At 36.4% G+C, this 14,317-nt stretch overlaps 1 protein-coding gene across 1 annotated transcript in view; it reads left to right on the top strand.

Moving 5' to 3' along the window:
• Positions 1–14,317, top strand: part of LOC138305047 (uncharacterized) — a 106,138-nt gene that overhangs the window by 58,284 nt on the left and 33,537 nt on the right. Inside the window, exons 3-6 of the mRNA XM_069245454.1 lie at positions 4,160–4,267; positions 8,944–9,003; positions 10,127–10,264; positions 13,873–13,935. Coding sequence (XP_069101555.1) covers positions 4,160–4,267; positions 8,944–9,003; positions 10,127–10,264; positions 13,873–13,935 — 369 coding nt within the window. The remainder of the gene's footprint in view (positions 1–4,159; positions 4,268–8,943; positions 9,004–10,126; positions 10,265–13,872; positions 13,936–14,317) is intronic.

Raw genomic sequence — 14,317 nt, 5'->3', positions numbered from 1 at the left:
TCATAAGTTAACTTGTTACTAGGTCTTTATCACAAAAGAGTTTGCCAGTGTGTGGTATATAAAAAGTAGGTCACTGTGACCTATTGGTTGACCTTTTAACCCACAGCATAGTCTGTATCACCTCCACTAGATCTTTACTTGTTGGTCAACTCCTAAAATCTATACTTGGGTCCTGTTGTCAGCCTGTTGATGATCAGCAGGGTGTCAGTGTGTTCAAGTCACTTCAACCTCGTCTGGGCTCGTGTGGCAAATCTGTTCGTGAATTTAATTTAAAGATTCATTTGGTCTTCCATGAAGTTTGACTTTGATTACACATTTGCTCAGCATGTAGTTATGTTTCTGTGTCACTGATACTATATAGGAACTGGAATATATCTTCACATTTAACTTGATTTTTATCAAACTGCATCCTTCAAACAAGTTTTATGTATTAGGATGTCAAGGTCATCCAAAACATCTATTCATGTGAAAAAGGTCTCCTGTTGACCCATTTTGGCTTGCATTATATTAGACTTCAATTTCTGTCCAGAATGAAACTGCATCAGACTGCTAAGGTCAAAGACAAGGTCATATATCTGATAGTTTTGCAATATTGAGAGAAATTTGAGAATATCTGACAAGTTTACATTTTAAATGTTAAGTAAAGTTAATGACATAATTACTATGATATTTTCTAAATATATAAATCATATTGGAATCCATTATTTTATTTCATTTTCATCAAATATTATATCTTTGAGAATTTGAGAGCTTAGTAGAATGATACTGATCATTGCTTTAGAATGAGTTGAACTCCAGTAAGGATATTCATGTGTTTCATACTTTGTCTATAAGATAACATTAAAATCCAGTTAGGATATTTGTATGTTTCATATTTTGTCTTTCGGATAACGTTCATGGTCTGTTAGGATATTTGTGTTTTTTATTATTTCATTGGCGGTTGACATTCAAAATCAGTTGGGATATTCATGTGTTTCATACTTTGTCTATAAGATAACATTAAAATCCAGTTAGGATATTTGTATGTTTCATACTTTGTCTTTTGGGAATTTGTCTTTATAAATTTTTTGCGGCAGTTAGGTCTGTTGGGGGAAGGGATATTTTTGTGTTAGGGTAAATAGAGGTAAACTCCATTTATTATTCCCTAGAGATTCATTTGGCCAAATGATTGGTTGACAGCGGGAAAACAGAACTTGTATAGAATTTTGGCTCCTGGCCCCCTCGGGGTTCAAGGGGCGGAGCGCTAATAGGTATTTGTGATTAACCATGTTTATATAGAATTTTGGCTCTGATCCGCCCGGGGGCAGGAAGGGGCGGTCTGTTAGGATAAATTGTGTTTTTTTAATTATTTCATTGGCGGTTGACATTCAAAATTAGTTGGGATATTGACATGGTGTTTTGTCTATACTTTGTCTATAAATCGATAATAAAATTCCCAGTTAGGATATTTGTATGTTTCATACTTTGTACTTTTGGATAACGTTCATGTCTTTTGGATAACCTTTGATGGTTTCTGTTAGGATTTTGGATTTTCATGTGTTTTATTATTTATTATTTCATTGGCGGTTGACATTCAAAATCAGTTGGGATATTGATGTGTTTCATACTTTGTCTATAAGATAATATTAAAATCCAGTTAGGATATTTGTATGTTTCATACTTTGTCTTTCGGATAACGTTCATGGTCTGTTAGGATATTTGTGTGTTTAATTATTTCATTGGCGGTTAACATTCAAAGTCAGTTGGGATATTCATGTGTTTTATACTTTGTCGGGTAACATTCAAATCCAGTTAGGATATTTGTATGTTTCATACTTTGTCTTTCGGATAACATTCCCATTGTCAGCACTGTGTCTTTAATTACATCTTTGGTACATATGGTAAATGTATTTTATAGTACAAACTGTTATTTACTGAGAAAATTAATGTTTACAGTGGAAAATGCCATTCATGGGGCTGTATTAAGGCGATTCCATAGCTCATCCCTGGTGTGTACGTGTTGCTCGTTTCATATGCTGCCACGACCCAACGATTGGTATTGACATAGAGTAATGAAGAGAAAAACAATAATAATGGGTACTAATGAAAATGGATTTTTTTGTCCATCGGAGACAAAATCTCAAGTGACATATTGTAATTGCCTTTTGTCCGCCTTCATTTGATTTCTCTCCTCATCCTTGTCAAGTGTTCCTGTCTATAAGTAACATATGTAGTCAACTTCTCAAAAACAACTGATCAAATCTTAACAAAAATTTATAGAAACATGATTGACAAAGGTTGTTAGCTCCAGGGGCAAATTAAAGAGAGGTCAAATTAATTCACCTCCAGTGGGCAGATACAATTTCGGATATTAGTTTGTGACACTCCTAAGATACTAAGTGGAGTTTGTGATTCAGAATCTGCAATCTTTTAATGTTTAGATTTTATGAGGGCTTTTAACAATTATTTCAACAAATTTCATTATCAAGCGAAATGAAATACATTAGGAAAATTAAGTCAGCTGGTCGTTAAAGCCTTCAGGCTTCTTGTTAGAAACTTTGATTGTCAGGAAAATATTAATAGTGGGTTCATTCTGAAGACTACCAAGGCAGATATTGATCCAACTTCACAACTTTATAAAGGGCTATCAGATATCTTGGGCTTATCAACACAGACAAACGCCAGGTCGTCTGATGGCGCATTGGTTATCTTGTCTGGCATTCCAACCTGGGTTTGTTTTCTCCAACAATATAAGATCCCCGATGGCTGCCATCCAAACCAGAACGTGTGATTAATCAGTGGTAATTGCAATTTCTGTTAAATAAATATTGTGATTATATTTACTTTATTGAAAACAGACATTATTAAAAGAAATGGATGAATGGAACATTAATCCCTGAGGTGTAAAGTCCGCGATTGATTGACGATGCGAGTACAAGGTTATTGAATCCGACAAGTCATTTCATTTAAGGCTTCCATTTACCGTCACGCTTTTAATCTTGTCATTAAGATCGTTTTTCTGTCAATGACATTCTTAAAATACTTTTTTACTATCATATTTTCTGGTGATGCCTCACAAGGAAATCTGACAACGGTGGCAAATTGCATTAGTTTAATGCAGTTAGAGAGTTAGCAACAATGTGACAAGCCTTTTATCGGTGTTTATAGAAATAGTTATGTGAAGACCTATTGATTTGTGTATGATGGTTTTGACCACTATCGACATTGTCTGATAATTTCCCCTGAGATCCTCCTGCTTCTTTGGGAATAGTCTATTTGATTGCAGGCATCATCTCATACCAAACATACACTAATAAGTGTGATGTCACAGGGTAATAAAATAGGTTCACCGAGTGTGTTCATGGTATGATCCATCCTGCCGGACATTGCGTTCAATAGAAAGCCGATAGTCTCGGAAAGTATTGTCAGACTATTTGCTGTACGGCTATACATAAATAAAGCATCATAAGAGTACACTTAAGATATCATATGTGTCCATGAATAATACTAATATTCATTTAGATTGACAGATGCATATTTCATATAACAAGAATTCTATTTGGATTAATGATGCCACACTTAGAGCTGTTTTGGCGATCATATTTCCATGATCTGCCTCTAGTCTTTGTTGTATTGCATCCATTTATATATCTTTATGCTCCACCATGAAATGGCAGACATATACATTGTAACTCGTGTGTCCCATCCCGTTGCGTCCTGGCCCACCTCACTTTCGATATTTAGAGATAGGGACATTATGTCTTACTGGCAGGGTTTTAGAGCCAGGGTCATATAAGAATTCGTCAAGTTGAGAAGGTGTAGGAAAGTCAGAGAACCTTGGAAAAAACAACATATAGTCAGTACCTGGAAACTTCCCTGAACATGGGTTTTAAACTCTTAACCATGTGTTGAAGGACTTACAATGTTTTAACATCTTAACTAGTCCGCCACCACAGTCCCTCTAACTTACACACATTTCTAGTTTTACTTCCTTAATATCCTTTAAGATGTATATATATGTATGTATTTGGACTGAACACTCAATTTACTTATTTGTTGGTTTAGATAGGCGTGTTGTATATGATAATATTTATTTGATAAGAAAACACATGTTGAAATACAATATATGTGATAGATTGTGATGTGCATCTGTGTAAGTCTATTTCATTGATATTTTCAGAAATATGAAAAGTTCACCAGTATCCATCAGTGGAATCCTGAGGTCCTCATCAAGAAAACAGCTTTAAGCATCAAAAGGTTGCTACAAAGCAAGGTCAAGGCCGTCATGGTAAGTACAAAGAGGTTGTTATATAGGTGTCAGCTTAAGTGTTAAGCACAAAGAGCTTATCTGAGTAAGCACAAAAAGTGTGCTACAACAAGTAAAAGCTAACAATGCAAAACTTAAGAGATTAGTACAAAGGACATGTCTACTAATGTAAGCATTGATATTGAAAGGTCATTACAAAGGTCAAGGCTGCCCATATAAGCATTGAAATTGAAAGGTCATTACAAAGGTCAAGGCTGCCACTGAAAGCATTGGCATTGAAAGGTCATTACAAAAGTCAAGGGTACCAATATAAACATTGACATTGAAAGGTCATTACAAAGGTCAATGCTGCCACTGAAAGCATTGGCATTGAAAGGTCATTACAAAAGTCAAGGGTACCAATTTAAGCTCAAGGCTGCCAATATAAGCGTTGAAATGGAATGGTCATTACAAAGGTCAAGACTACCAATATATTAGCATTGACATTGAAAAGTCATTACAAAGGTCAAGGCTACCAATATATTAGCATTGACATTGAAAGGTCATTACAAAGGTCAAGTCTACCAATATAAGCATTGACATTGAAAGGTCATTGAAATATATGCATCAAGAGGTTCACAAAGGTCAAGGCTGCTGATCAACATATTAAAGGTCTGGGCTACCATTATAAGGGTCAAGATGTTGCTGCAAATGTCAAAGCTGCCAATGTAAGCACCAAGATGTAGATATATTGATGAGAGGATCAGTTAATTACTAGGGTAATTACAGTCCCTGACTATATGACTGTTGTTATATTCATACATGTATGTTTTTAAAGGACAAAGATCTTGATTCTTTTGCTTCCAGAACCAAACATTTTATGTTTTAAACAGCACTGTAATTTGAGAACCGAGATTTTACGATACATTTTATTACCAGACCTGAAGTAACATGTTATAAGTGACTGTGTCACGAGAAAGACCTAAAATGAATGTTTCAAAACATATACTTTAACTTCACACAAAGTATTGATCGATGTTTAACTTGATGGTTACAATAACAGTTTGTTGTGACGGGACTTCTTCGACATCTTCTAAGTTTCGCTGACATACACAGAAATATAGATATTTCTGTCTGAATTAAAGCACTCTCAAGAATTTCTGATGTTTAACTATAAAAGCGCAACATTAGATAATGTAGTTAATTTTCTTCTCTAAATATTGTTGTAGTTCTCTTCCTTGACTATACACAAGATCTGAGCAGCACAGGAAAATGTTTCTATCCATTGCTTTATTATTATATACCATAACTTAAGTGTTCCGTACCTGTATTAATTTTCAGTGTGATGAAGTATTCAGTACTCTCTGTTTATTATCAGACTGACTGAAGTATTCAGTTCCCTGTGTTAATTATCAGACTGATGAAGTATTCAGTTCCCCTTGTTAATTATCAGACTGATGAAGTATTCAGTTCCCCTTGTTTATTATCAGACTGATGAAGTATTCATTTCCCTGTGTTTATTATCAGACTGATAAAGTATTCAGTACCCTGTGTTAATTATCAACTGATTGAGTATTCAGTTCCCTGTGTTAATTATCAGACTGATGGAATATTCATGTCCCTGTGTTTATTATCAGACTGATGGAATATTCAGTTCCCTGTGTTTATTATCAGACTGGCTGAAGTATTCTGTACCCTGTGTTTATTATCAGACTGATGAAGTATTCTGTTCCCTGTGTTTATTATCAGACTGATGGAGTATTCGTTTCCCTGTGTTTATTATCAGACTGATGGAATATTCATGTCCCTGTGTTTATTATCAGACTGATGGAAGTATTCAGTTCCCTGTGTTTATTATCAGACTGGCTGAAGTATTCTGTACCCTGTGTTAATTATCAGACTGACTGAAGTATTCTGTACCCTGTGTTTATTATCAGACTGATGAAGTATTCTGTTCCCTGTGTTAATTATCAGACTGACTGAAGTATTCAGTTCCCTGTGTTTATTATCAGACTGACTGAAGTATTCAGTTCCCTGTGTTAATTATCAGACTGATGAAGTATTCAGTTCCCTGTGTTTATTATCAGACTGATGAAGTATTCATTTCCCTGTGTTTATTATCAGACTGACTGAAGTATTCATTCCTGGTATTCAGACTGATGATATTCTGTCCTGTTTTATTATCAGACTGATGAGTATTCATTCCCTGTGTTATTTCATGAGTATTCCCCTGTGTTTATTATCAGACTGATGAAGTAGTAGTCTGTCCCTGTGTTAATTATCAGATGTGAGTATTCTGTCCTGTGTTATTATCAGACTGATGAGTATTCAGTTCCCTGTGTTAATTATCAGACTGATGAGAGTATTCAGTTCCCTGTGTTAATTATCAGACTGACTGAAGTATTCAGTTCCCTGTGTTATTATCAGTATTCCCCTGTGTTAATTATCAGACTGACTGAAGTATTCAGTTCCTGTGTTATTCAGTTCCCTGTGTTGTTTATTATCAGACTGACTGAAGTATTCAGTTCCCTGTGTTAATTATCAGACTGACTGAAGTATTCAGTTCCCTGTGTTTATTATCAGACTGACTGAAGTATTCAGTTCCCTGTGTTAATTATCAGACTGATGAAGTATTCAGTTCCCTGTGTTAATTATCAGACTGATGAAGTATTCAGTTCCCTGTGTTAATTATCAGACTGACTGAAGTATTCAGTTCCCTGTGTTAATTATCAGACTGACTGAAGTATTCAGTTCCCTGTGTTTATTATCAGACTGACTGAAGTATTCAGTTCCCTGTGTTAATTATCAGACTGACTGAAGTATTCAGTTCCCTGTGTTTATTATCAGACTGATGGAGTATTCAGTTCCCTGTGTTTATTATCAGACTGATGGAGTATTCAGTTCCCTGTGTTAATTATCAGAGTGACTGAAGTATTTCGTACCCTGTGCTTTTGTAAGCTAATTAGTCTACATCAGAGCTAAAGCATTTACCGTAGCCAAATCCAGAGATAATTTGTCACGGAATCTCTACCAGATGCTTCAGATGCAGTCAATGTGAATACAATTTGTATGACAGATAAATAATGATGTCATTCCAACAGGCGATGTTCTCTCAATAATTAATTTCCTTTTGACCGAATATATGTACTTTAGGGGATCATAACAGTTCAGATGTTTATTATTTAAAGTGTGGCTTACTTTATACCATGAATCATAAAACAGTATAATGTTTTTAATTTCCTGATTTTCACTAAACACATCCATCATGCAAAAGTTTATATTCTAGGCCAGAGTAGCTGTTATTGGTTTTCTCATGATAATGTTTCATCATCAGGATGGATTTACTGTTATTTCGCGTGAATACATTGTATGGAACAAAATACATTGTAATGAACACAATACTCATTATCATTAATAATACATCAGTTTGACAGTTAGGGTTATTGATAAATGTGCCAGGTTAAGGAGGAAAGCCAGAGTACCATGACAAAAACCATCAACCTATTGTCATTGACTGGCAACTGGACATGATCTTGATACCTTGAGGTGGAGGGTTTAGGACACCTTAAAACCCACAGTCTCCTCCTCCCCCATAAATAACATTAATATTTTTTTATGTATGAATTGTATCACTATTTGTATCACAAAAGATTTATGCAATCAAACCAGTCAAAAAGACCATGTGAAAGGAACAAAGATAAATGATCTTTATAGCTAAAGTAGTCTTTATACACAAGTCAAATTGTGCTAAATTCAGCTATATTAAAAAGGTGTTTTATTGTGGAGATGGTCTTTATACAGAGGTGGTTTAACTTTAGGCATATTTCAGAGTGATATATCATACCCTCCTTCTGTTTACCTAGTAAGGACATGTCAGTGATGCTTTAGGCACACAAACATTGATGGAGGAGACAGTAATTGATCACCCTGTCATTACTAACAATCCTCGGGACATCTTGTTGGAATCTCACTCCATCTCATAAACAAGTGCCTCTCGCATGAACCAGTAAATGATGGATTGTTGTGATCATCATCACCTAAAAACCAGATCTGGACTCGAATTCTCGAAACAAACTTCAGTCAAAAATAAACTTTAAGTCAAAATTTTTCCCATACCGAAGGTACGTTACATTAGGAGAACATGTAAAAAAATTATTTTGAAAAATCAGCATCTGACCTATTGAACTCATCCCTGGAGACACATTTGGGATTCTTCTGATTCAAAAGCAGGAACAGTTCATTATGAATTTTAAGGGGTGAATGAATTAAATAAAGACTATCTTTGTAAATTGGTAAATGATAACAAGAGATTATTAGTGTTTCAATATCAGTGTTTCTTTCTCTGGTAATTGAAGAATGCTAGACTATATGGATATTTTTAGAACAAAGGATATGTTTTAGGCCACAGGAGAAAAATTCTAACCTCTCTTTATCTGCTGTTGCCAGTGCCATCCGTTCATATGAAATAAGCACATTCAAACTCCTCTCTGAAACAAATTTGATGAATTTTGCAAAATCCTTCCGAAGCAATGCCAGACGAAAATTGCGAATTACATGAGCCTTTCGCCTAATGATGCCAAAGGAATGTCACGACTAAAAATGTCAAATTGACTGATTCAAAATCCAGATACAGTAGAAATTAATATTCTTCATAATTATATTGAATGAATACTATTTATCATCAGAGGATTCACTATTTTCTTATCGTTTAATTCCAGCTTCTGAAGAAGGTTGCTCAAGCTGCCAGTAAGAACCATACATTTGATGAACAGCTTCAGGTCTGTATAGATACATTATCCATTCTAGTGTGTTTTCTGTGTCAGCATGTCCTCTGTCATTGTACTTCTTGTTTCAAATCAATATTCAAGTGTAACTACCGAAACAGGGATGTTATTGGATACACCGATCGCCCTGAATGACAGCAATTGTTATCAATTTGGCCTCTTTTAGAGTCACATTGGAATGTTCAGCAATTCTAGTGCTGTTTTTCTTCAGAGTTTGAACTGATTACATTCTTTAACAATGTGAGCGTCTCTCTGTGACCTTTTGGCTTTTAGTTACAGCTCAACACCACAACTTGTTTCCGTAAGCAGGGGAGTTCTTTATCTAATTTGGTCTGCTTATTTTTACATTATAGAGTCAATTTCTTATATGTCTATCGTGCTATGAACCCTCATTCGAGTTATACTATTGTACATCACCTTTTTGTCCTGAAAATGTCATGCTGTATAAAGTGAAATGTTCTTTCTGAATGATACATTAAAATATATTAACATGCACTATAAGTTAGAACTAGTGTACCACTAAGGTTGAATAACCATGTCCCTGCGGGTAGAAAGGACCAGAAAAACCATAATACATACTGTAAACCAATGGCTGCTAAATTTTGCGATTTCCATTTCAAAACATTTTTGCGGAAATTAAGTTTCGTGGTTTTAAAATTGAATTATGATATCTTTTAATTTTGATGTGCAAAAAAGGTTATTAATTAAGATTATTTCGTGGATTTAAACTTTTACGAATTTAACTTGATTGCGAAATTCACGAAAATAAATCTCACGCGAAAGAAAGTTGGTTTACAGTGTCTTTGACTGAAAAAAAAATTCTTAAATTTATTGTCATTAAAATCTTTTAAATGGAAAAGGGTCTTGAGAATTGTTAACTCTGTATTGGGTCAATAGCCATGTAGCCCAATTGCTATAGAGCCCTGTGGCTAGTGTTTTGGTTGGGTCGATCACAGGTTCAAATCCTGGCTGTGCATTTTTCCACTCCTACTACAATTTTACTGAAGTTTGTACTCTGAAAACTTTATCAAAAATCTTTTTAAAGTCTATATATCATTGTCCACTTATAGTTTATGCTATGAAATAGCTCTTTTTTTAATTGTCATTACCCTTACAGTTTGACTACCTGAACAACAAGAAGCTGCTAACAGATGTGGACTTACAGATAATGGGCATCAATCTGACGAATCCTGACGTCATACGACCACCGCCAAAACCCTATAACAATATCACCAAGCCTTCAGGGAGTGGTCAGGTAAGAAGGGCGAGGGGGTATCATTATAATACGACCACTGCCAAAACCCTATAACAATATCACCAAGCCTTCAGGGAGTGGTCAAGTAAGGCCTATATTGACTTATAATGGGGTGTGGGGGTGGCGATCTTATTGAAGGGAAACTCAGTTCGAGGAGTATTTTAACATACTGTGGTGTACAATACAGTAGCATATAATCAGGATGGAAATGTCGGGGAACAAATTTCAATATTGAAAAAATGTAGAGGGAACAGTACAGCAGTTCTTTAAAATTGTAATCCAGCCGGTTTGGGTTGGGGACACAAATGTTTAGATTACCAAGCGCCACAACTATAAGCTGTAGATATTCAGCTGGATATATGACTGAATTTTAGTCAACCAACTTTAAAAGGGTCAAGGTTACAGACTAGCTTTCGAAATATAATAAGTACCTGCTGAACAAGCATGCACCTGTATTCCGCAGACATGGCATATTCCTCGGGGAAATAAAGTCAAGCCTGTATTCAATCTGCTTGTAAAATGTTTTGTCAAAAGTTCAAAAAATGAAAGAGAGTGCCAAAGAATATTTCATGTCATATGGTAGCTTATGGTCCAATGATTTTGATTAGACTAGAATAAATGCACTAAAAGATTTTACAGACTCTACCTAATTATTGCCAATGATCTCGTGTTCCCTCTCTGTAGAATATTGAATGTTGATGGTCCAAGGTCAAGGTCACATCTTCACCTTTATTGCTGATCAGTCTATATCTATATTTGATTATATGATGGGACCCAACAGGTGTGTTTGATTAGGACCTGAAGCCAATCATTGATTAATGGTAGGATAGTGACACGACTTCTTGGATACAGACATATGTATGGTTGTCGTGGACAACGGTATTCAGATGACAGATTTCCATGTCGTGGACAACGGTATTCAGATGACAGATTTCCATGTCCTTGTTAACTTCAAGTGGAGACAGCTGAGACAGTAGTGTTTTCCAAACATTTCTTTTTAACAACTGATTTCTGATAAGAATGCACAGTCAAACTTGTTATAAAGGACAGACTCACCCTTACCAATTTGCAGAATGTACTGCATTTGCAGCATATGCTGATCAAACCATGCTGCTGTGTATGTTGGCATCATGCTGCAGGCTTAAAAGGATCAATGCAGCATGTTGCCTATTGCCATTTTTAATGCATCAATCTGGGATTGATGCAATTTACTATATAATTGACCTCAATATAAAGGACACCTGTCTATAAAGGACGTTTTTGCTATATTTCTGTTATCTCCTGTATAGACAGGTTTGACTGTATTGGTATGCGTCTTATTCAGCCTTAAAAACCATTTTGTCTCTATAAGCACTCCATTCCTTTTATGAGCTCACCTGGTCCGAAGGACCAAGGTGAGCTTATGCCATACCGTGGCGTCCGGCGTCCGGCGTTCGTCCCGTCCGTCAACAATCGACTTCTTCTCCATAACCGCTGGTCAGATTTCAACAAAATTTGACTGGTAGCATCCTTATGGGCCACTAACTGAAAATTGTACAAATGATGGGGCTGACCCACAGGGGCCTGAGGGGCGGGGCCAAAAGGGGTCAATTTGGCTATTTCCATTTAAACGACTTCTTCTCTGAAACTAAGCATGGGAGAGAACCCAAAATGCAATGATAGCATCCTTATAGGATGGGGATTCAAAATTGTACAAATGATGGGGCTGACCCCCTAGGGGCCTGAGGGGCGGGGCAAAAAAGGGGTCAATTTGGCTATTTCCATTTAAACGACTTCTTCTCTGAAACTAAGCATGGGAGAGAACCCAAAATGCAATGGTAGCATCCTTATACGGTGGGGATTCAAAATTGTACAAATGATGGGGCTGACCCCCCAGGGGCCTGAGGGGCGGGGTCAAAAGTAGTCAATTTGGCTATTTCCATATAAACGACTTCTTCTCTGAACTAAGCATGGAATAGCATCCATAATGCAATGGTAGCATCTTTATAGGGTGGGGATTCAAAATTGAACAAATGATGTGGTTGACCCCCCGGGGCCTGAGGGGCGGGGTCAAAAGGGGTCATTTTGGCTTTTCCATATAAACGACTTCTTCGCTGAAACTAAGCATGGGATAGCACTCATAATGCAATGGTAGCATCGTTATAGGGTGGGGATTCAAAATTGTACAAATGATGTGGCTGACCCCCCGGGGGCCTAGGAGGGCGGGGTCAAAAGGGGTCATTTTGGCTTTTCCATATAAACGACTTCTTCGCTGAAACTAAGCATGGGATAGCACTCATAATGCAATGGTAGCATCGTTATAGGGTGGGGATTCAAAATTCTACAAATGATGGGGCTGACCCCCTAGGGGCCTGAGGGGCGAGGTCAAAAGGGGTCAATTTGGCTATTTCCATGTAAATGACTTCTTCTCTGCAACTAAGCATGGGATATATATATAAATAGCACCCATAATGCTATGGTGGCATCCTTATAGGGTGATGATTCAAAATTGTGCAAATTATAGGGCTGACTCCCCGGGGCCTGAGGGGTGGGGTCAAAAGTGGGCAATATGATTAGTTCCGTATAAACCACTTCTTCTCTGTAACTAAACATGGGATTACGCTCATAATGCAATGGTAGCATCCTTATAGGTAGGGGATTCAAAATTGTGCAAATGATGGGGCTGATCCCCCGGGCCTGAGGGGTGGGGTCAAAAGGGGTCAATTTGGCTATTTCCATATAAACAACTTTTTCTCTGCAACTAAACATGGCATAATGCTCATAATGCAGTGGTAGCATCCTTATAGGGTGAGGATTCAAAATTGTACAAATGATAGGACTTACTCCCCCCCCCACCCCACCCCCCCCACGGGGGCTGAGGGGTGGGGTCAAAAGGGATTCAATTTGGCTATTTCCATTTAAACGACTTCTTCTCTGCAACTAAGCATGGGAGAGTACTCATAATGCCACGTAGCATCCTTATAGGGTGGGGATTCAAAATTGTACAAATGATGAGACTGACTCCCTGGGGCCTTAGACGCAGGCCGATAAGGTCAATTAGGCTAATATTTTCATATAAATTACTTCCTGTCTGAACCTTTGTATTGGATAGCATATTTTGTATGGTATCTACAGCATCATTATATGGTTGTGTTTCAAAATTAAACAAAATGTTGGGGTCAATTTTACTAATTTTTCTAATTGTAAGAGTCCTTTGTGATAATTACAAAAAAACTAAAAACCAGGTGAGCGATACAGGCCCTCTGGGCCTCTTGTATATAAGTAAAGTGAATGAATTGACATAATATAAACAATTATAAGAAATTCTTTATTTCATTAGCTATAATTATTTTTATCAATTTTTTGAAGCCATTTTGCTTATATTGTGGTTCCTGACTTAAATCAATATTGTGACTTTAAATGATGTCTCCACTTAATGTTCGCGTTCTGTTCAGGAAAAAAAAAGTTCAGTGCCCCTGGTGCTTTTTTTCAGTTTATTGAAAAGTGTACAAACATGACTATTACCAACCAATGAAAGCAATCCAAGTGTGTGGAGTCTGTATGATATAGATCTGAGTTCATTTAGATTGTGTAAGTCCGTACATGCTAACTTATCATTTTGTGTTTAGCCCAGTGATTCAAATCAAGGTGACGTTTCGGACACCAATTTTACATATGAAGAAAGTGCTGAGGTATCTTAACTGTTAGCGATAGTATCACATCCTGCTGTACATCCTGTGAAGTGAAAGTGTGCTTCGGCCAATCCTCATTGTTACCATATATATGATCCCTTTAGTGCTTAGTGTTGCATGTTGAATTTTAGAATGATTAGAACTAAATATGTCTGAGGGGTAGTCATTATGGATTTGGATGCTTGATATTGTTGATATTGCTTTGGTAGTTTGAAAATGATTGGAAAAGATTTATCAAAAAAGGTTGCTGGTGATTTTTATAGCAGCCTGTTTTTGTTAAATCTTTAAAAGTATGCTGCCTACACAATGCTTATGTTATGAAGGCTACTTCCAGAAAACACAACAGCTAATTATATATATCATATATAATGGTGAATTTAGG

This window comes from Argopecten irradians, chromosome 12 (assembly GCF_041381155.1).
Source record: "Argopecten irradians isolate NY chromosome 12, Ai_NY, whole genome shotgun sequence".
Classification (NCBI taxonomy): domain Eukaryota; kingdom Metazoa; phylum Mollusca; class Bivalvia; order Pectinida; family Pectinidae; genus Argopecten; species Argopecten irradians.
This window is presented reverse-complemented; position numbering and strand designations above follow the sequence as displayed.